The sequence below is a fragment of the Limulus polyphemus genome, unplaced genomic scaffold (genome assembly GCF_000517525.1).
Source record: "Limulus polyphemus unplaced genomic scaffold, Limulus_polyphemus-2.1.2 Scaffold89, whole genome shotgun sequence".
NCBI lineage: Eukaryota > Metazoa > Arthropoda > Merostomata > Xiphosura > Limulidae > Limulus > Limulus polyphemus.
Window position 1 is genome coordinate 948,271 of NW_013665699.1, and position 25,297 is coordinate 973,567.

Genomic DNA, 25,297 nt, shown 5'->3' on the forward strand with positions numbered 1-25,297 from the left:
GTCATCACCACCCACCGCCAACTCTTGGGCTACTCTTTTACCAACGAATAGTGGGATTGACCGTCACATTATAACGCCCCCACGGCTGAAAGGGCGAGCATGTTTGGTGTGACGAGGATTCGAACCCGCGACCCGCAGGTTGCGAGTCGAGTACCCTAACCACCTGGCCATGCCGGGCCCAGATGAAATGTAGGGAGTAATATAGGATACTTAGAACAACGGTACCTTGATAAACTGATTGGCAGCATGAAAACAAGGTGCAATACTTTGGGTAACGCAAAGATATCACCACAAAATACTAAAACACAAAACAAAACTTATTCGCTTGACTTTTGCGTTTTGTATGAAAATCTTTGCACCATTAATAAGTTCACTGTCCAGTTGCCAGTACGTTTTGTTTGTGACTCCTGTATGTATGTCGCTTGTATGCTTCCATAGTTAGTTTCACTATTGCACGTCCAATAAAAAAAAATTGAAAAATATTGCATTATACAAATATTTCTTTTGCAAAATTATCATACCAACCCGTTTCATTTGTGTTACTGAATAATTTAAAATGTTTAGATAAAAGCCAACATATATGGAATAGTAGCTATATTAATGCTATATTCATATAATTCCTGTTTCCAGCGTACTTCTATTGTGTGGTTAGGGAAGTAATGGCATTTGATTCTTTTTCTTGTTGCTAAGTTCAAAGGTACACAATGAATTACCTGTGCTCAGCCCACCGTGGGCATCGAAACCCGATTTTTAGCGTTATAATCCTTGAAACTAACCGTTGAGTCACTGGAGGGGGTATCTGATATATATATATATAAATATTTAAAACTGTATATATATATAGTTTTAAATATTTAGATAGCTTCGAATATCAGCGACAAGAGCTTGATAATTATGTAATTGCCTGTTTCGAGCATATTTATGGAACTAATAAATTTGTTTATACTGTCTCCATGTGTTACGTTCCTACACAACTTCAAAACGTTTCAATATACGTGAGTAAACATACAATTTATTTTATTTCCCATCCTGCTATGAGTAATAAACCTTAGCGTCAAATCATACCTTATGAAATGTTTTACCTTTGTTAAGAAGTTTCAAGAACTGAAAGAAGGACAGACGGTAATTCATAATTTACATAACTTCTGTTTATGCGAGTGCAACCTGGTCGCAAGTTGATGAGCGTTTGGGGTATTTACTGCGTCTGTTTCTGATAATTTCGATAAACAAAGAATGAATAGACGAAATTTATAGGCTGGAACTTATTTATAGTAATGTATTATGAAAACAGAATGCAAATACATACTCGTTAAGCATCCTTTTGAGAGAAGTAGAAATACTTTGTTGAAAACTTAGAGAAATAAATTAAGTTCGTGTAGTTTGAATTCCTAAAGTTTCTGGTATTTGTTTAAAATAATTAATATTATTTAGTAATTTACTTCCACGTATATATATATGCTATAGATATATTAACCTTGGAATCTCTCGTGTCATTGAGCGGATTTAATGTAAATCTATCATTCGATAGCTATTGGATATCTTTGAAAACACAACTGAAAAACGCAGATAAAGAAGATATATATAGTACAAAATAACGCACTTTTTACTCTTTTTTTTTTGCTATCCGGTGAAATATTTTTGATTTCAATAACCAGGTTCAAGGATCCTAGTGGCTCAAGAATAAGCTTATGGGCTTAATGATAAAATTAGGGGTTTAAGTCCTACAGTGGGCATAGCACAAATAGCCCAATGTGCAGCTTTGTGTTTAACAACAAACAAACAAGAATTTGTCCGTAACATTTTTTACTTGTAAGAAAAATTCATTGTTTCTTAAATAATACATTACAAGTAACTAAGATCTCTTTAATTATGTTATAACGAAATATGTAGTTGTTTCTGGTACTTTGATGGGGTTTCTTATAAAGATTATAAAATGCGTTTGATTTTCTTGCTATACAACTTGAATGCACTACTTAGACTGATCTAATCTTGTTCAACAGTTCAAAAAACATATGACTTTATATTTTATTACTTAATATATATAAGATTATCAACACAGCAGGGTAGAAAAAAATATTTTTTTTCCAATTTTGTACTTTTATGAGAAATTTATAAAAGATCGCTCATTCATTTGTTCATTTAATTAAACACAAAGCTACACAATGGGCTATCTGTGCTCTGCCCACCACGGGTATCGAAACCCGGATTCTAGCGTCATAAGTCCGCAGACATGCCGCTGTGCCACTGGGGGGCAAAAGGATCGTCGAGCAGTCCTTGTATTATTATTATTAGCATTCAATTTCAACTGAGTCTTTCAAACAATTGACACTAGGACAAATGAAGAAATGTCAAAAAAGCAAACGCAGGGAATTAACTAATTTAAGTTCATAGACTAAAAACGTTTCACACATTAATATTTCTGTTTATCAGTTGTTTCCAACAGTGATTTTTAATATATTGAAGCATTTTCTGGGCTATCTAAACTGTAATAATTTTATCAACTTTGATATAGAGGTGACGTATTTTTTTTATTGAATTACACACACACATATATATATATATATATACATATTACTAGAAATATTTTAGAAATAATTACTAACTAAAATAGTTGAAGTTCCTACGTTTTTCCATTATTATTTGTTCTAATCTGCGCCCCGGTGACAATTTTGCACTTATATTATACAAATTGTAGGCAAACATAATTTGGTATATTTCGAATGAATGATATCGCAAAAAAAAAAGCTTAACAGATAGCAAATCTCAATTAATTTAGTGTAGTTTGCTTGATAAGTTCGTGTAAAATAAACGTTTCTTAGACTACAAATATAGAACAAAAACTTTGTAGGTTCCTTAATTTATTCGATCTGCTAATTACTCTCTTGACCAATTGAGCAACTTTTTAGTAACAAACCGAGTGTGTATTATAATAAATCTATAGAAATAGGGTTCCATTATGTTTTGAAGAAGAACTAAAGTTAAAACAATACAGCAGTGGCTAAAAGTATTTTTAAGCAAATGTGATAGTGAAAGTGAAAAAAAAATATTTGGCATTATAAAAAGGCCTAAGGTGCTAGGCTTAGTTGAATGAAAAAGAGAACTTGTATACCATAGATTATACACGGATTACTCTAGTAGTAGCAACCTCAATAAACTTATGAAGAATTAAAAAAAATATGGAATTTACTTGTCCAAGTTGGACACGCTATAGAGAAAGGATTAATATAAGATTCGAAGAATCCCGATATCTAAAACTTTTAAACAATCATTACGTTTGAATACTTTGGTAGACTAGCTCTTCAGTTTATTTATGCAGTTATATGCACAAGCGAGATGCAGCTTATAAGTATACAGACAACGATATCCTTATCATATACATTTCACTCTTCTTTTGTGTGTGTGTGATGTACGAATGATACACGATAATTTGAAATGGACTTCAAAGTTGTACGTATATACATTAGAGAAATCCATTTGGAATCACATACACGTTTTTTCCTCGGTTTGTATTGACTTTTTGAGTTTCTACAAATTTAAAAAGTACCATTTACTTTTATTTTTTTTTCCATAAAGATGCTTTCACTTAAGCCAGAAATTCGTCAACAGGTCAAGTTAAAGATGAGATCTCTTGAAAGGCTTTCTCTCTCTCGAGTCATCTAAAAAATACAATGAAGGAAATATAAACGATGTATACTCAACCGCCTGTGGTAGCTTCGGTTTTATCAAACGCATCCATAAATGCTAATGGTCTGCAAATTTACCACCATCTGTCAACCGTCATGGAAGCGTCTCGGGTCCTCCAGTTGCGTCTACGGAGGATTAGTAGCAATCGAAGAAATCTGCGGATAACTTGAGCCAGCTGACGCCGAGATTTCCCCATTGTTTAGAGGTTATTAATGAAGCTCAAAGAACCGCTGTAATAGCTGTAAAAACCTTCTCAGATCTTAAAAGAGAACTATCAGTGTGCTAGCGGCTGGGACTCTGTGACAGGCTCGGCCGAGCGTGCCGTCCATCTCCGTCACACGGCCCGCGTGCCCTGTGCCGCTCGCCTGTCACCGCGCCTCGATTAGCTGTGATAAACGGAGGCCTTCCGTCTAAATGGAGTAATCGTTTAAATCCCCAGTTTTTAATGCAATGTCATATCGCCAAAATACAGAACTCTGTCTCAGTGAAAAATCTGCTTTCGACGGAACATCCTTGGCTGATAACTTCTCCCTACACGGAGTCCCGGCTACTAAAACCTTTACATGAGAACTCTTCAGGGAGTGATGGTTGCCAGCTTGTGCACAGTATTGACTAGCTTGTCGAAAGCTGTAGGGACTGGGAAGTTTACAATATCTTAAGACTGACAGACTTACGTGAAAAAATGTAGTTAGTTTTACTACCTACCCTTGAATAATTCCGCTGTCCATAACGTATCAGTTGCATGAAATCCCACACCACCTGCTGGAGAGATGGACACACGAGTTATTATACTATATTGAAAATATTCTCAACAAAATACACTGTAAATATGATGTGGAAAGAGTTTATTAGTTCATTAATGTGACCACGTAGCATCAACGTAAGATAGAGCTTGTAGTAACAAATATTTATTGTAACAAGATAATACAATGTTATATTTATTTTACATCTTTCAATTTGTCGATTGAATCATAAATATAGATCAGCTTCACTTATAATTTCAGTCTAGTCTAACCAAAACGATGTTTATCTCAAGTATCAAAGATATCAAACTTAAAGCACATTGGTGTCCATACAGTTTGGTCATTAACAAAAACAATACAGATTAGTATCAATCGAGTTACTGTTTGATTGTAATCAACAAAATTTAAGTCTCACGTGAGCATTTACAGATGTTCTTTGTGTGATTTGTAAACATATTTCATTACGCTCCCTACGCACGCACAAAAAGCGCTCAGATCCCGCTCTCGTTATTTGTTTGATATCAGGTTCTCCTGTAGATATTCATCATAAGAAATGTCAAGAAAGCATCGTCTGGATGACAGTCTGTGGTGGAGAGCAGTAGGATGGATGGAAGATGGGTAAAGGTAGGTTGAATGTTTAAAATGAGGAGACAATAGACGTTGCCCGGAGACGGTCCAAGGTCATCATAAAGCCACATGACAACCGTTATCCGGTTCTAAAAGCTAGACACCATTGAACCATTACAGATGGCCAACTCGCACGAGAGCTATCAGCAGCTGCATGAAGGTCTGTATCGAGACTGATCATAGCCAAAAGGCTTCACGAGAGGTCAAACGCCCATTGGTTTGTGTCCCGCTAACATCCTCCTAGAGATAGGCTCTAGTGTCACCAATACCTGGAATGAGATCAAGAAAACTGGTGCAATGATCTTTTCACGGTTGAGTCAAAATTCTGCCTGGAGACTGATTATTGGCGAAGACTGGTTTGGAGGGAGAGAGAAAGACTCGATATCATTCCTTAAATACCTTGGAGTGAGACATTACAGAGATGGTGGTGTCCTGGTTTGGGAAAGTGTCATGATAAATGGCCAATACGTGTTTGAAGGCGAGGTCTTGACCGTTCTGCGATACAAAGATGAGATCCTCCGACAGTATTTTCTTCTTTTCTAGAGGTCCTTTCGGTCCTGATTTCGTTTTATGGATGACAACACGGGCTGGTTGATCAATAGCTTGAAAGTGAAAACCTCGCCTGAATAGACTGGCAAGCGAGATCACCGGATCTAAACCCCGCAGGGCAAGCCTGGGATGCTTTGCACAGGCAGTTATCAACCACATCTAAGAACGCCCCAAGAGCTCAGATGTATCCTCGTAGAAGAGTGGAATATGTTTCCTCCCAGCTTGTTGGATAACCTTACTTGCAGCATCAGCGAATGCAGTGAAGCATGTATTGTTGTAAGGGATGAGATATTTCGGGATTCTTTACTCCATGGTCATGAAAACAAAGCCAATAATGTCCTTTCTATGTTTACGCATATGTTATATAACAGCTCATCTCTACCTCGCTTTTCATGACATTTCTTTAAGGGGTTTTCGAGAAACCTGTTCTGTGTTTGTTCCTTAACTTTTAGACTGCAGTGTAAATGAAAGACTGTGAATTGTGGTTTATTGATCCATTGTGATTTCACACTTCTTAAAAAGCTCGAGAGTATGTGTTTAAGAAAAGTTGAGATACTGGGTGACGTAGTCTATTACGGATTGTATGAACTGATACGGATCTCTGGAAAGAAGATGAACCCTACATACATTAAGGCAGTAGTAGCTCTCTAGAATAATCTGGAAACATGTAACAGTTTTACCTCTTTAATGGCAACCCCTTGGTTCTGAACCTTATCTGAGTACAGATAACTATTATTATTCTTGTTGTTTTTGGCGAACTCATAAATTACTCTCGGATAATTTCCTTTCTCCAAACACAATTAAACTTCGCTTTGATACATGATAACACTTTCATTAACTGTAAATAAACTCTGAAAACAAAAATCAACTACATATTTAGCGGACATAAACTACTTTTATTGTTGTAAATCAAGTGGTTAGGGCGTTCGACTCACGATCTGCAGGTTCGAATCCCCGTCCCACCAAACACATTCACCCCTTTCAGTCATGGGGGCGTTATAAATTGAAGGTCAATGTGTTGTAAATCAAGTGGTCAGGGCGCTCGACTCACGATCTGCAGGTTCGAATCTCCGTCCCACCAAACACATTCATCCCTTTCAGTAATGGGGGCGTTATAAATTGAAGGTCAATCTCACTGTTCGTTGGTAAAACTGTATCCCAAGATTTGGCGGCGGATGGTGTTGACTAGCTACCTTCCTTCTACTCTTTCACTGTTAAATTAGAGCGCAGATAGCCCCCGTGTAGCTTTGCGCGAAATTTAAAACAAACCGTTGTAAATGATTCTTCTTGGTTACTTAAATTATCAAGTCTCTGAAAATAATATGGTTAAGACACACTTGATATATTCATGTTAATGTGAATTCTTTCCGTATCTTGTGGGATATTAATAATACAAATAATGACTAAGACATTGCAAATATACAATTTATAGATATAGATGATAAGCAAATGAAACTCGGTCAAATATAAATCTTGCTTTACATAATTCAGAGGTGGGTATAACCCTTTGATCTCACAAACAACGTTTAGTTTTTATGAAGGTGCATTACTTCTTTTCAATTAGACACTCATTAAAATGAACGTATACCGATATGGCCGACTCCAACATATTACTTTTTAAAATTTTCATATAATATCTGAAATTGTAATATATAATTTAATTATTTAAAAAAAACGAGGTTTCTACTTTATAAAATCAAAAACAGCTTGCGGAAAGCAAATATTTTTTTCCAGGAAATTACTTTAAGTTACTGACCACAACTAAGATATACTGCTAAATTCCAAATTATTCTTTCTTTATAAACGTTTTTCGAAGACGTTCCATGTGTAATATATATATCACGCATGTACGCAAAAGGGGTTCGGCCAAACCCCTATTTTTGTGATGTAAAAAAAACAAACTTGTGCTTATATAGTTATAGCGCAGCTGCTTATGGTGTTTAACGTTTTCTACATTCTTGTGGTGAAGCATTAGCATTTTTTGACTAAAAATAGTCGCATGTCCCCAGACTCTCAGTAGAATTAGCACGCTGATTGTGCTTTACACAATATGTGTTGGCTTTTGATCTCACAAATTAGACCCCTCTTTCAAACTTTCTGCGTACTGGTTTGTATATATGTTCAAGAGCTGGGTCAAAATCTTTTAATTAATTAATTATTACCTCTCTTTGGCAGACTTTGACTTTGGAACTTTAACACTTTAACTCGAGATTCTGTGACATCACAAAATTCAAATTTCTCTTTTTTTTTTCAAAAATATTTTTATACTAACTACTCCTCAAAAGCGATTATTTTTTTCTAATTTTTAAATGTATATCCACGAATGTGTTTAAGAAAACATCTGTATATATTATTAATAATATAGTTATAATTTCATGGTAACTATTAGAGTTAATGAAACATACCCATTCAGGCTGATATACAAAAACATTCAACATATGGCACCGAATCCCCGTCCCATCAAACATGCTCGCCCTTTCAGCCGTGGGGGCATTATAATGTGACGGTCAATCCCACTATTGATAAAAAGCGTAGCCCAAGAGTTGGCGATGGGTGGTGATGACTAGGTGCCTTCCTTCTAGTCTTACACTGCTAAATTAGGGACGGCTAGCGCAGATAGCCCTCGTGTATCTTTGCGCGAAATTCACAAACAAACAAACAGATAGCACCGCGACAATAGATTGCGCTCTTAAAAAGTAACATGCCAATTCCACGTATGTAAGTAGGCCTAGTGGGCGGAATACAAGTGGACATGACTTTTGATTTGCTTTTCTCAAGCTCATTGGTTCAAATACATCTCAAGTGAAACAAAAATATATCTTAAGTGCTTTATAGGCTTACGGTGTACGCTAAGTCTAATGTAGGATTAGACTACTTAGGCCTACATTAATTTAGTGAGCGTCATCTTTTAATAATTAACATTTTGGAAATGGGCGACCTATATACAGTGTCGATTATTTTTATTGAAAATACTCATTTTAAACATCAAGACAATACCATGATTTCCAAACTTCTTGAGCTAATCTTTTATGGACGTTTACCAAGTTATTATGATATGTCTTTTAGTGATTTTAAAATAATGATAACGCGTTGGAGACAGCCTATTTATTATTTATTGATAAGTTACATACAACCATAACATTTGTAATTATTTTTTCAGTTGTGATCACATCAGTTTCAGTAATCATGTTTGATCAAGAGAAGCCGGAGCTTAAATGGTTAATATACAGGTTGTAGACTGGATTAAAGTGAATTTCATGTACTTTGGATCTTGTAGTTTGAAATACTGTAATTCCTGGATCCGCTCCTGCAGAAGTTTAGAATATAAATTTCCTGTATAGTGTAAATATGCAAGTTTTATCAACCTACAGCAAGCAAAGAAGTGAAACAGTGAAGACAACCAGAAAATATGCTCTTACAAGTTCACTTTGGATATATATTTTATTGTTTTAATTTCAAAAATTAAAACAAAGTTGAAAAGTATTTTACATTGTAACTGAATTTTTTTTTCAAGTAAGTTGCTAGCACCATATTTCACATTGTTGGTGAAATACAAATGGCATTCTTGTAAATGTAGAAGAAGAGCGTGGTTGGACGAATGCTCTTAATTCAAGGCCTAGATCAAGACAGAAACATTACTATGAATTTTAGATACTGTAAAAAGTTAAAATTCCCGTCTATAACTACGTTTTGGGCATAGAGTCAATTCTTAAGTTTAATTAAGTTATATTTTAAACTATAGCAAGTTGACTACATAAGAATAAAATGAGGCTGTATTGGAAGAGGTTTATTATATTTAATGCATAATAATGACAGCGATCATGATTAAATGAAACAAAATCAGATGCAGCTCAACAGCGTCAATACTTTCAAAATTCATTTTTAGGCCTAACGTCAAGCCTAACTCAAGATAGGTATTTTTACAATTACATCTACATAAACTTTAGGTGACGTCTGGACTTAACAATTTATAGTTAACTAAAGAGAACTTCTCAGTTTCAGCTATTTTTCATTTTCTACCAGCGATCTTAACTTTTCGTTTCTTTAGATCTGATATACGTCACTCAGTATCCAGAAATGAAATTCACTTTGATTTAAATAAAATTATACGTTACTTACAGATATAAAATTTAGTGGGAAAGATTTTTTATATTGGTTATAATGATCTTATGTTATATGCTTCTAATACTTTGACTTCAGCGCCACATAATGAATAAGGTTTTTCAGAACATCCGCCATTTTTCTTAATTATTACTGTTAAACACCAAATTATAATATTTTCTCGTTTCACATCAGCAGAAGTTCAGTGTTTATCGCATCAATTAACATTTTATTATTTTTCTGTTATATATTGAACGTAATTAATAGATTTTGTATATACTTTTTACTAAAAAAATTATTTGAAAAAATTTGATGAATTTCAATCCATCTCAATAAAATATTTAAATGAACTAAGTTGACTGAGCTTTAATATTCTGTGCTATTTCAAGAACCTTCATTTCATCTTACAGCTTTTATTATCTACTTATCTGTACAGAATTATATATCATTACAGAAGAGCTCACCTATTTATTACAGAACAGTCTATGCCAAAAATTACCAGTACCTAGTGGATAATGCAATAACTTAAAACAACGACTATCGGATGAGGGGAAAAATAAAATAAATTACACTTTTTTCTATTCACGTACCTACACATCTCACCAAGGTACTTATATACGTCATAATACAAACATGGAACCTGTTTGATAAACAATCATAATTGTATTTATATCTCCACGTCACTTTGCTCCCTTGTCCTGAACATTCGAGGGCATGTACAAAGCTGATAAAGTGTCGATATATTCGTAAAGCAGTTAGATCATTTTTAACCAACAAAAGGGAGATTAGCTAGCAAATGCAAGCCAAACTTCATGAAATACGAGCTTCATTTTTCTTAAAACCATGGGGAGCGTCCTGCTTTTTGTTTCTAGCCAATTCGTCCCTAGAGGGCACTTCAATCGAAGTAAGTCTGATATCAGCACAGGGGCAGAATGGTTAAGATATTTTTCATAACAAGGCAGCTACTCTGTTAAAGAGTCGGAACGAGACATCTTGAATCATAACATGATCTTGTCTGGCTTTTCCAACAGAACACCTGATTCTGATACCTTTCACTTTCTGACAGAGTAATCTAATTTGAATAAAATATTGATGAATAGTCTTTGAAAACAAATTCGCTCTGTCACTGTTGAAGTAGCATTTTCTGCATTATATTGATAAAAACTCCAAGCGAACAATTCCACAATATATCACAGCGAATATGACTTTTGTTTTATTTAGTCCCATTTACTTATAACTAGAAGAGCGGAACAAAATATCTAGTGAAAGTTTACCACAGAAAAAATAATCGATTGTGTCATATTTTCATCAGTAATATTAGATACAAACCTAACACATACTTAATCACAGTTATTGAGAGCTGTAGGTTTATTTCATGAAGGAGGATCCATCTCACGAGAGTTAGATATTATGGATTTATATATATATATTCTCCAGAGTTATATATGTACTGTTCTATAAAAGGGGTTTCAAAGTGATGACCATATTAGGTCTTCACAGTAACTGTGAATATTACCAATGGTAAGTTTGTAAACAACAACATTTGTCTATCAACAATAAATATTCTGAAATAATGAGGTATTCAAGTATACTGAGAATCCACGAGCTAGTCAAAAGTATTTATAAAAACCTATATTACGGATATGTACAGCAGAGGGACAGCAAAGTAAACACAAGTGAACAAATAAAATAACCATTTTATTCAAAATGAATAACTGTGTTCATCACCAAACTAGTTGGATATTCACTTTCCATTGAGAATTTTACTGCCTGTTGGAATAAAGAGAGGCTTTCCAAACACGTTTGTACATATCGCCCTTCCATAATCCAAATCTACGTACTCCATCGATTTTCCAAATAACATTTAGGGAAGAGAAATTCCTAACTCATGCCAATGTGTACTAGTGTCTGTGTCACCCCTTGATATGTGTCTCCCCTTCCTCAGGGAGTAGTAACAGATATAGTGTCAAAGTGATACACAGTTCTATCCGTTGCTATATATATATAATATTTACTTAAATAAAAGGATTAGCGCATGATTACGACTTTTCGACATCCAGTTAGTTAACGAGAATGTCATAACTACATTCAGAACACATAAAAGAAAATTTAAACAACTTACTCGAATATGTTTTACTACAGGTATATTATAAACTAGTTACAGAATGGTGAAATTAATAGCTACTTCAGCTAAGACAAATAGAGGATTTGTGTTTTGAAGGAACAAATTCTGAACTGAAGAACCGAGTTCCACTTTTGACTAACCTTTAGTTCTTTTTTGCGATTCGTAATAATCTTATTTGGAGCAGTGTGGCTCAATGTCTTCCTACTTTGGATTATAGTCAAATGGTTGTGTCACTGAGCAAGGCACTTTACCCCTCTTGTTCCAGCCTACCCAGCTGTATGATGGGCACCAGCTGTAAGCTGGGGGTTAACCTGCGATAGATTGGCATCCCATCCAGGGGATATAGGTCACAGTTCTCATCCGCCTATGTTATTTGAAACCGGAGTTCAAAAGTACTGGCCCTATGTACTTTCTAAAGGCACGGCAAGGATTTACTATTATAATTAACTTACATTTGGACTTGCTTGTAAACACTTTTTGCCACGGCAATGAGTCCCATTTAAATATAATGAAATTTCACCAAAAATAAAATAAAAATAATGACGAAATAAAGCTCCAAAAAGTTAGACAAAGTTGTAGAATGAATATGATAAAAAAGTTCACAAATTACTAAAAACTGACCATGTTATTAGTGAATAGAGTGAAACCTTATATAAATGTGTAAAATTGGTTATCTCTTGAGATAAGGTTTCAATGAAATGATGCACATATGAGTGAATATCTGAACTACTTATGACAACAGCAGTTTCATTCAAGTCTTGAAGTAAGAAAAAACTAATGAAAATTCATTATAAAGAAGCAGACACGATTTAGTTTCTGTGAAGTCGCTGAACGATATATTAGAGACATCATAACGCCGGTGTTATTGCGACACTGAGTGTAAACTTAACTGTATATTAAAATGAACAATTAAGAAGGTTTTATTTCTGAATCTGGTATGGTAGCAAATTTGTGTTGATTTACGTATTATGCAGATTTTTAACCATCAAGTGCATACTTTTTATAAAATAAAGAAAATTATGTAAATGGTATCATTTATAACGAAAATAAAAAGCGATAAGCAGATGAGGCTATTTAAGCTTGATATATTGTGAAATGAATTTTTCACCAGAATAAACAATTTGATGGATTTTTTTGTTTATTTCCTTGTTCTTTCGCGGTGTAACATTAATTCTTTGTGTATCAAATTTTGTATAATTCACAGAAAATAACAAAATATACATTTTCAAAGACTTGGTAATAATAGAAACGTAACAACCCGACTATATACGAGGAATGTCTATCTATAAACTAAAAGGGTCAATATGCATAACAATCTTGTTCCGAAGATATTCGATATTACACTAATTATGTGTGTATAGTCAGTGTTGTAATATGATTCCCCATACAGTTAACCTTGACTCGTGGATACGGTTGGAGAGATTCGAAATCCCACAGGACAGAAAAATCGAACACATTCGTTATCATGCTATTTCAAGCTAGTGAGACGTTGCAAAACTATGTGACACCATGCCGGCAACAATAATTACATTTAATTCCATACATTGAAACATATAAATGGCTCTCACGAAATAGGGGGAGGAGTGGACCAAAAATGTGAGAATGAAGAACAATTAACGGATCTCCTGCATTCACTCAAAACATGAACAACGCTTCCTTTAATGTACGTGCATTGAGCCAACAGTTTAAAAAGAAATATGACAAAACAGCGTGGTCTTGACCTCGTATGGAGTGATTGTTTTACCTTCAGAAATCCTTCCTTGGGTGCTTTCTGATGTTGTGGTATCCCAACATGTACCCCTCTGGAGATTTGATCCGAGAAAGTGACGGAAAACAAGCTCTTTACCATTAACTTGTAGCTGACCATACTTCCCAGATTCTATATACATTAATCTTGTGTTCTTAGCTTGCCGTTACTAACTTGTAAAAGCTCACAGTTAAGGTAATTTTTTTTCTTTTCTTGAAAGAGCTTGTGCACCAGTATAAGATGTTTTTTAAAATAAAACACGTTTTTTACGTTTTTCTATAGTTTTTGTGTACCTTAGGACATTCCATAGTTAGAGTTTTAAATTATTCTAATATTTTATTAACATTAATTAATTTTGTTTTGTACCAACTATACCAAAGATAAGTTAAAAATGGCTACACCACCAAAACCTCTTTTATAATTTACAATTTCCATTTAAAGAGAATAAAGTCTCTTCACATTAGGTCAAATTCATGTTAGGTTTATTGTCATTATCTTGTGTTGTGCTGTTAGAATACATATGCTTTAAAAAGTTCTAGCACGATTTTTGTGTGTGTTTATTTCAGAATTTTACGCAAAAGTATACAAGGGCTATCTATGCACAGATTTCCCTAATTTTGAATAGTTAGACTAGAGGAAGGGAAGAAAGCTATTCAACAGCATCAACGCCAACTTGTGTTAACTAATAGTGGGATGTGGCCGTTACTCCTATAGCGCACCCATATCACCAAATCGACACGCACCATGGATCATTGAATACGCAGTCCGGAAGCACTAACCAGCTAGGTCATGTCTGGCCCTGCAAGTGTAAATTCTAACCAGTTTTAATTAATTCCACCTAGTATTTAAATTATACCTTTAAAGTCCTACACAAGGTTTTTTTTTTTTTCATTTGCAAGCTTATTCTATCTCGAAATATGAAAAACATAACTATTAAGACATTCGTTTTTGATTTGTCACGTAATAGAGTTAGCGAAAGTATTACAACTTAATATATATAAGCTAAAACTGCTATTCAGATTTATGTGCACAAATATAATGAATAACAAAATAAGAAGATGAATATTTTATTAGCAAAAATACCTACAATAGTGCACAGACTAAGTCTGTTTGGGACAGCAATTCGAATCGATTTTCCAAACTACTACTACTTGTTGCTTTATTCAAATACATGCTGTTTGAAAGATGCGTCACTTAAGGCCTATTCCAGTTTTATTGTTTACAAAAACCAACTAATAAACACCAGAAAAAATACGAATCTTGATTCTAAAGAGACCACTGCTGAACACTTTCTAACGAAACATGGTACAGTAGATAAAACCCCATCTAACCTCAAGCTCTTCTTAGCAAAACGTAATAGTTTTCCTGATCGTACATTCAAAGAATCTCTCCAGATTCAGTCTTATAAACCTCAAACAAACAGAAACAAGTCTTGGCCTTTGTAATTATTATTGTTATTATTTTTGTTCGACAGCTTGCGATTTTGTGTCGCTTAGTCATTCTAATTCTTTTTAACGTGCGTGAGAAAGCTCGTGACATTACTCTTGTTAAGTTAGTTGTTAATTTTTGTATGTGTTCTTTTCAGTTATCAGTGTGAAGGCCCGGCATGGCCAGGTGGTTAAGGCGCTCAAAAAACAAACAATCAGTGTGTATTTGTATGTGACCAAACGTTGGGTTTTATTAGAATCGTTTTGTGTGTGTGTGTTTTTCTGTAGTGTGAGTATTCGTTTTTTGTAAACATGGTTTCAATCGTCTAGTCTGCTCTGCAAAGTTTAAAAACTAATACATATTGTATTTTGTTTTCCCATTAAATGACGATTGACTTTCAGCAAACAAAGAAAACATGGGATTATGGAAATGGTTTTGTAATTTTAAATTGTTACGTAGAAAAAATAACAATTTAAAATTATATGGGAAATAATAAAGAAACATGTCCCATCCCTTGTGTTCAATGTTACACGGTGTGACCAGACGACAGAGAAGGACTGAGAACCGGGCAACAGCAAGACATCGATTACAATTTATTATGACTAAATTTATCATGTAGGTGATTACTAGACTGCTATAAAAAAGAAATTTAAATTAGTATTATATATTTCTAATGAAAAAGTTTGAAATTAATAAAAGAACTTGGGTACGTCTCATATATATATATATTTTCTATGTACGTCAAACTATTTCAGACATTTTCAAGTAAGTGATTGGGTACAGTTTATGCGAACATGACCTATAGCCTAAAATATTATAACATTAGAAAAATATTATTATATGACATTAACTTAATTCAAAATGATTTATCTCAATTATAACAGAAATCGTAGTTACTGCCAATCCGATATGAACTCTGCGCATAGTGTTCGATAAATGTCCAAACACAGTTGTACTCCAGTGGGACAGCGATAAGTTTATGAACTTACAAAGCTAAAATCCGGGGTTCGATTCCCCGAGGCAGATACAACAGATAGACCAAAGTTGCTTTGCTCTAAAACAAAACAAACCTAACACAGTATTAGCAGCAGTAAAATGGTTTTTACTTTTAGCAAGAGACCGGGTTTCGATACCTGTGATGGTCAGAGCTCATTGTGTTGCTATGTGCTTAACTTCAAACAAACATTTAACCTAACCAAAAATATTTTTAAAGCCACGAGAACGAAAGAATGAAGGCAAATATCTTCTTTAAACTTTGTAAATATTTACCTTCATTCTTTAAACTTTGTAAATATTTACTTCATTCTCTAAACTTTGTAGGTATTTACCTTCATTCTTTAAACTTTGTAACCTTCATTCTTTAAACTTTATAAGTATTTACCTTCATTCTTTAAACTTTGTAGGTATTTACCTTCATTCTTTAAACTTTGTAGGTATTTACCTTCGTTCTTTAAACTTTGTAGGTATTTACCTTCGTTCTTTAAACTTTGTAAGTATTTACCTTCATTCTTTAAACCTTGTAAATATTTATCTTCATTCTTTAAACTTTGTAAGTATTTACCTTCGTTCTTTAAACTTTGTAAATATTTACCTTCATTCTTTAAACTTTCTAAATATTTACCTTCATTCTTTAAACTTTGTAGGTATTTACCTTCGTTCTTTAAACTTTGTAAATATTTATCTTCATTCTTTAAACTTTGTAAGTATTTATCTTCGTTCTTTAAACTTTGTAAATATTTATCTTCATTCTTTAAACTTTGTAAGTATTTACCTTCGTTCTTTAAACTTTGTAAGTATTTACCTTCATTCTTTAAACCTTGTAAATATTTACCTTCATTCTTTAAACTTTGTAAATATTTACATTCATTCTTTAAATTTTGTAGGTATTTACCTTCGTTCTTTAAACTTTGTAAATATTTACCTTCGAAATACTTACAAAGTTTAAAGTACTAGGGGAAAGCTCGACAAGTTTAACTAATAATGGGTGATTGCAAGGGGAATATTTGTCAACAATATTATTAAGAAGGATTTTGATTCTGAAAATTGTTTAAATGAGCCGAGTATTAAATGTGAAAAGAACAAATTTGAAAACTAAATATGCGAAATTAGTCTTAGCAATATGAATAGGCACAAAATAAAATATAATTATTTTATATATAGCTCTAAAAATGAAATAACTATCATTGTAATTAAACTCTTGAAGAACTTGGGAGCGCTTTTATAAACTTCTGTAACAAGACAGATAAGGTGTGAAGAAGATTTCTCGTTCAGCTCTAAACCATGAATCCTGTAGTTATTTTCTTTGTTCTTAAACGTTACACATTATTGTTATAGCTATGATCATATGTCAGAGATGTTTTTAGCACCGGCGCAAGCACAGGTCTTGATTTCGCTAATTTCGAACCACAACCGATTTGCAGCAATCTACTGCTATTTTTTTTATTAATATGCGTTATTTATCTATTTTTACTTTATTTGATTATTATTATTTATCATTTCCTACATCAACTTCAGAATGTAATTAAGAAGGAATTGAGCTTTGAATATAAAAAAATATGGAGATAAAATTGCTAATTGCAGCTAAATATTATAGCAAGAAAGCAAATGAACGCAAGCTTAGCCTAGCATCAACAACATAAGCAAATTGATCCAAGTTAACTACTGCTTTCTTAAAATAATTCGAAATTAATTAGTATATTTATTTGAAATTAAGAATAATAATGATGTTTTTAACTAAAGTCATTTAGAACAAAATGTATTAATATCAAGGCTTAACTAAATAAGCCAGATACTTTGTATATTTTCAATATGATATAATTCTTTTAAAGGTAGTGAGGTTAGGTATTTTGCTTATCAGTAATCAGGCCTAGCACTATTTTTCTATTTAGGAGCCCCCCCCCCCCCAGTGGCACAGCGGTATGTCTGCGGACTTACAACGCTAGAATCCGAGTTTCGATACCCGTAGTGGGCAGAGCACAGATAGCCCATTGTGTAGCTTCGTGCATAATTACAAACAAACAATCTATTTAGCAGCTTCCCAGATGGTCCCCCGCTGGGACAACGGTAAGTCTTCGGTATTACATTGCTAAAATCAGGGGTTCGATTCCTCTCGGTGGACACAGCAACTAGTCTGATGTGGCTTTGCTATAAAAAACACACACACAAACACACTTCCGAGACGTTAATATTTCAACAGCTAACGAATTAGCCAAATATTTATTCTCTTTTCGACACTGTAGTAACAGGGCAAACAAACGTAAGCGTAATTTATATTAATAATATCATTTTAAATTGCACAATCTAAGTAAATTGATTAATGTTGACTATTTTATTCTCAAAATAACTCGAAATTAATTGGAATATTTGAACTAAGAAAACTAAAGGATTGTGCAATGATTTACTGACAAAGTCAAAAGAATAAACAAACATATGCATACAATGATTTGAAGACCAGAAAAAAAAAACAACGTATTTTAGGAATATACTTAATCTATCAAACATATTTTTAAAGCAGATATGCTTGTACTTTTGTCAATGTATCATGTTGTTTGATTTGTTCATTGAATGAAGAAACACAAGCACACAAACAAAATCAGATTTTGTAAAGTTCTCAAATACAAAAACAGACTATAAGTTTATGGATATTTAAGTGGACTAAACAACGGATAAGATCCACAAAAAAAAAAAATGCAAAAATGTTTGAAAGCTGGATCTGGATCTACATTTGGTAAAAACTATGAGTGAACACAAAACGTCATATTTATAAGTAGGGAGTATGACGATAATCTAATTTCATATATTACACAAGTAGTCCCATTCCACGTCGTTACCCAACAAACGGGATCAAAAGTAATGGGCATTTACTAGAAACCCGAATTATGAGGATATTACTTAATTTAGAAACCACCTTATAATTTTTTTTTCTTTGAAGTTTGATTAAATTGGTCTTTGTGTATTAAACGTAAAACAATCTATCTATCTTAACTGGCTTGTCCGTTATAACGTATATCGTTAGCAAACACCTAAAGAGGCTTACAATAAGTAATGGTGGATGTTTATCTAGTATTCCTCGTCTGTACATCTTTCCTTACTGCAGTAAGTTCAACCTGCGATTTACGAAGATCATAGACGAGTAGCCACAGCAGCTCAAACTATTCATGCATACATCTCATGCAAATCAAGCCTGGCGTCTGTCGCTGTTCTTCTGTTGAAAATACCTAATGATTCGAAACTTCCTGGTCGAAAGAGGGAGGGTGATGAAAAGGACGAGGGAACGGAGTTCGGAAAGACAGGGTGAAAGAAACTCAGCTTGGAGTAAAAAGATTCTAAATTGTTGTAACTTTGCATACCAATAACTTGCGTAAATGGTGCATGTGTCGTTAGTGTTTTCTTTTTTTTTTTTCAATTTCTCAACTCTCTACACTAACACAAACATACAACTGCTGTTGAAGCAGCTTAAACGTACAAGATCTATTGGATTTCAAATATATGTGTTTAACTACATCATTCTAGCAATATCGGTTAAGATACAATCGCATCGTACGTTTACCCCAGTCTGTACTACTGGTAGTTAGGGTTACAAGAATGAATTCGACTTTTATCAAATGACGATAACTACCTAATAAGTTTACACCCGTACAGTGTGAAGTTGGTTGAACCTTTAACAGCGACTAAAATAATTATCAACATATTACTACACGTATAAAAAAAATATACTAATTAAAATCTCAGTATCATTTCAATGTTGTTTTGGTGTGCTCATTTGTGTTAATCAGATTCATTTCGTTTCTATTTCAAATATTATCGCTGCAATAATGAGTTACTTTTTATTATTTTTTAATGCATATCCCCTTTTAGTTTCTTTGTTTGTTTTGAAGTTAAGCACAAAGCTACACAATGGGCTATCTGTGCTCTGCCCACCCCGGGTATCGAAACCCAGTTTGTAGCGTTGTAAGTCCGCAGACAAGCCGCTGTGCCACTGGGGGGCGTCCTCTGTTAGAGGAAGTGAGTATGCTGTATTTAAATATTCGTTGTAAAACACCAAAAAAGGACCAAAAATAACATGCTAAAGAAAATACGTTATTATAAACATTTATTAATTAAAGAAAATACGTTACTATAAACATTTATTAATTAAAGAAAATACGTTACTATAAACATTTATTAATTAAAGAAAATACGTTACTATAAACATTTATTAATTAAAGAAAATACGTTACTGTAGACATTTATTAATTAAAGAAAATACGTTACTATAAACATTTATTAATGAAAGAAAATACGTTATTATAAACATTTATTAATGAAAGGAAATTTGTTACTATAAACATTTATTAATTAATGGAAATACGTTACTCTAAACATTTAATAATTAAAGGAAATACGTTACTGTAGACATTTATTAATTAAAGAAAATACGTTACTGTAGACATTTATTAATTAAAGAAAATACGTTACTATAAACATTTATTAATTAAAGAAAATACGTTACTATAAACATTTATTAATTAAAGAAAATACGTTACTATAAACATTTATTAATCATTTGTTTAAGACTTTAGATGAATGTCATGCAAATAAATGGAAAACTTAAAAGCTAGTTCTGGAAGTTTGTTTATTTGCTAATAAAATGGCTTAAGCAACCAGATCAAAAGTAGCGGAATTGACTGCCATTCTTATAACACATCCATCCACACCTAAACATACAAAGCTTGTTTTATAACATCAAACTTCGAAGCCGGATCCCTCATATCCACAAACGGATACCCTAGCGGCTAACCAGTAAGCCATGCTCAGTTCAATTTATACAAACTTTTACAGAGTAACTGGTTTAGCCCACCTTCGAGAGCTGATAAATTCGAGCTACCCCTCTCTTCGTCTTCTTAACATTTTTTCTGTATTTGTGTTATTTATCAAAATGATATTATTCATCACTGAAAGCCTTTAGAAAGTATGATTTTTTTCGGCCTGTGAAGGATACTAATGCTTAATAATTTATATTACTTTAAGTTAGTTTAGGGTATAGGCGTGTGCTTAATAAATAGATGCCCTGTTACCTGAGACAATTAGAGACCTAGTAACAAACGTAATATTGGAAATCTGACATAATTACATGTTTCATAATACTGAATATTTCTTTCTGCTAATGATTTAATATTTTAAGTATTACTTTTAGTTGTTGATAATATTAATAATTCAAATAAAACGTTTCAGAACATATAATTTTACCGATTATGTGTTATTTATTTATTTGCTTGTTTGTTTGTAATTAAGCACAAAACTATACCATGGGCTATTTTTGCTGTGCCCACCATCGATATCGAAACCCGATTTAGAGACTTACCGCTGTGTCATTGGGGTGGGGGGCTATTTATTTGCTTGTTTGTTTGTAATTAAGTACAAAACTATACCATGGGCTATTTGTGCTGTGCCCACCATCGATATCGAAACCCGATTTAGAGACTTACCGCTGTGTCATTGGGGTGGGGGCTATTTATTTGCTACTTGCTTTTAAAGTAAATTCATTTTGTAAGGGTAGTGCGTGGGCCAATGATTATTTTGCTGGACTCGAGATCTGAAGGTCCATGGTTCGCGTCTTGTTTCTGCAAAAACGCGCCCCTCATATAGGGGCTGTGGAAGTGTTATAGGTGTGATGGTCAAATCCCACCAATCGATTAGAGAAGCACAAAAGATAGTGATGGTTACTGTTGACTAGTCTATTAACGAAATTATCTTATCTGTAGCTATGAGCGAACATCCAAAAAAAAAAAAAATGTGTGGGGAGTCTTTTCGTTCAATCATCGAAAAGTTTTAAAATAATTATTTAAACAAAATTTGTCAACACGGTAAACATATGGAAGTCACGTATTTGTTCATTTACTTTTGTCGGTAGAAAATAAATTTACATGCGCAAAAAAGTAGTGCCATGCAAATTAGATCTGAAGCCCTCTATCAAGCTATCAGGTGAATTTCAGTTTTCAATATTCTTGTTGATCAACACAGAGTATAACGGTACACAAGGAAAAAGAGGAATAAATCAGGGCAGGTAGATATACTCAATATACAGCCAAGGTTAGATCTTAAAGCGAATTCTCACCTGTAGATAAACAAAGTTTGTTACTAGAAATGAATAAAAAAACCTATAATCCGAGCGCTTTCGAAAGGTTTGCCCCTTAAGAAGAAAGGTCCAGCTTTCAAAAGTGCTCGGATTATAGTTTTTTTTTTATTCATTTTTATCAATACTTCTCGGACCTACGTGTTCTTCTAACATATGAATAGTTTGTTAGTAAAAATTATAATTTGTTTGTATTCGTAGATTAGTGGTTCTCAGACTTTACTAACCCAAGGACCACGTTTAATTTACAATCTTTTCGCGGGCCCCCAAACCTATGGACATTTTTGTTTTAAAAAAATCGTGTGTATTTAAATGTTTTAGTTCATATAAATTTAATTGTATGAAAAATAGTTTTATTTTATGAATCATATATCTTTTAAGAATATTTTAATGAAATATCGGACATGGCTCGCGGCTCCCAGTTTGAGGAACGTTGCTATAGGTCATAATTGAATGGGTGCATATTTAAAGATACATAATGCCTATATTTAAAACACTGTATAGATTAGTGTTTTGAGTTGCCTTTGACTCATCACAGGGAACTTATATTTGTATACGATTTGAAGAACATGCAACATTCGTATAGGTTCTCTGATGTGAGTAAAAGCCAACTTAAAACACCATACATATGATACACAGTTACACGGATACACTAAAATAAACCTAATCTTGTTCTTTCGATCTGCTTTTGTCCAGGATTGCTGATGAATTTTCCGAAACCAATATAACTCAGCGCTAAGTGGGGGAATCGAATGGTAGAATGATATTCTTATTTATTTCTAGCTATTTAAACCACTACACTCCCTTCCGTTATTCCAAAAACGCTTAATTATTAATTATTCAAAATACAAAGTAAAAATAAGACATTAATTAGGTGGCTAATTACTGTTTGAATACAACTAATACTATACTAAGTTTTAATTCAAGAAATAGCATATTTGAAGAGTAGCAAGCCAAGTTTTCAATCATGGCCAACTAGTGCAGCTAACAGGTATAAAACGTTTACGAAGTCTGGGTAGTCTAACCACACGAAGGCCTGGCGTAGCCTAGTAGTTACTATGCTCATACTATGAATCTGAGAGTTTATGGTTCGTGTTTCGTTGTCGCAAAAATATTGTTCGATTTTTTGGGTGGTGGGTGCATTATAAGGGTGACAGTTAAATACCACTATTCAATTAGAGTAGTAGTGAGTACTGTTGACTAGCTGCCATCCCTCTAGTGAGTCTAGTCTATCAGATCACAATCAGGGACTATTATGCGCACATAGCCGTTGTGTATATTTCCGCAAAATTCTAAATAAACAAACAATCTGACAACCTGATAATACAATAATATACTTAGATTTTTCACAAGCACTATCCTACTATCCAGATGTGTTCTGTCTTTGAAAAACTGAGTTATTGCGTGTTCTTAAAAAAACATACATAACAATTTTTAACGTTTTAAGAAAGGTTGCAAATAGATATTATAGATATACAATGCAAGATTAATTGTATCTTGTTAAGAATATTGTGCTGGCTGAACAATATTACTAATTATTTTATATTTTATAATCTTTAATTTGTTTATTTTTACTGCCTAGTAAACAAATCCTTAAAAAAAGTTTAAAATATCAATGCACTTCAGAACGCATATAATGGGATTTTGTTTGAGGGGAGTTAACTTCGTGCCTCCCAGTGGCACAGCAGCATGTCTGCGGACTTACAATGCTAGAATCCGGGTTTCGATACTAGTGGTGGGCAGAGCACAGATAGCCCATTATGTAGCTTTGTGCTTAATTACAAACAAACAGTTAACTTGGCATCGAAAATTAAAAACTTAAAAGTTATTTTCTTTAAAGCAAAGCATTTTTAACAAAGAAATAAATAAATACAGGTAATTCAAAATTTATTGGCAATTTTGATATACGAACATGAATATATTTAACAAATATTTGAAGCGTACAATAACAGCATGCACTAAAGTAACGTTTCAAACTTCTTTCTAAGATAAATAGTTTGGATAAAATACAAAGAAACGTTTCTGTTGATGTAGACAGTATGCATAAATCGTTGGATGAATTGTGTCATTATATATATATATATATCTAAAATTGTTTATTCAAATTTAGAAAGAATGTATTTGGTTTCCAGTTGATCGCTAGGTCTAGACTAGCCGATTTCATTTCATTAACACACAACTCAACGACATCAAGGGGTGGACGTACTAGAGATATCGTTGTAACTTATTATCTTGGTACGTGGTACACCCCCCAGCTACATAAACAGATGAAGTAGCTCTACAAACCAGTTGCCACCCCCACCCACCCACTCGCCGTACTTTGTTAGCTTAGTATCGATAAAAACTATATTATAAACAAACGTTGAATTAACTAACCCGTGATGAAGAACATTGACCTACACAGCATGCAATGGTCGACAGATTCACCATGGTTACTATACTTAATACACTTCTTCCATTCTTACTGCACTAAACGCCATTATTTCGCTAGAATGTGAAGTATAGTGTCATCTAGCGACAGAAGAAATCGCTGTACCAGATGTTTCCTCACATCAAGGCGACTGCTGGGTTGAGTCGGCTAGTGTTTCTTTGTGATATTTGTGAAGGCATGTCACTCCAAGTCACAGCTCGCGCAACGTGAGATGTGTGAAAAAGAGTAAAAGGGCGCCCATGTCGCATGGTGACTGGCACAGGTGGTGTAGAGGGCAACAATACTGTTAATGTGACATGTTTGGCCTGCCATGAAGACGACAGGCTATGATGGATGGGTTATCGGATATGCTTTAATAGGTAACATTATGAAAGTCTTTTGACGCCGGAATTTACACAGCAGGGGTCAGAAGCTCTTAAATGTTTGTGAAACACATCCATGTAACAATATTTGAAGAGACAGTTTAACAAACTGATAGAAGTACTTCATAAGTATTCATATGTTAACATATTAATATAATATGACCGTATTAACGTTTTCGTTGCGTAGCGAAAAACCTCTGTCTCTTAAAGAGTTTAGTAGTTACGCTCTCCTGAAGTTTATGTGGCTAAGGTATAATGCTGTTAGATTAAACTCCAAAGTCCCTGTTCAAATTCAACTTAGACTTGATAGGCTTCCCTCACGCTTATACAACAGTCGAGTTTGTTTGTTTGTAATTAAGCACAAAGCTACACAATGGGCTATCTGT

General features: G+C 33.6%; 1 protein-coding gene across 2 annotated transcripts in view; it reads right to left on the reverse strand.

Annotated features, from left to right (window-relative positions):
* The window catches only part of LOC106468549 (zinc finger protein basonuclin-2-like), a 228,904-nt gene that overhangs the window by 163,857 nt on the left and 39,750 nt on the right, over positions 1-25,297 (reverse strand). Inside the window, exon 2 of one of the 2 annotated variants that reach the window (XM_022397578.1) lies at positions 4,390-4,446. The exons of the other annotated variant lie outside the window; for it this stretch is intronic. Within the exon in view, the coding sequence (XP_022253286.1) occupies positions 4,390-4,446 (57 nt within the window). The remainder of the gene's footprint in view (positions 1-4,389; positions 4,447-25,297) is intronic. 2 annotated transcript variants of the gene reach the window in all.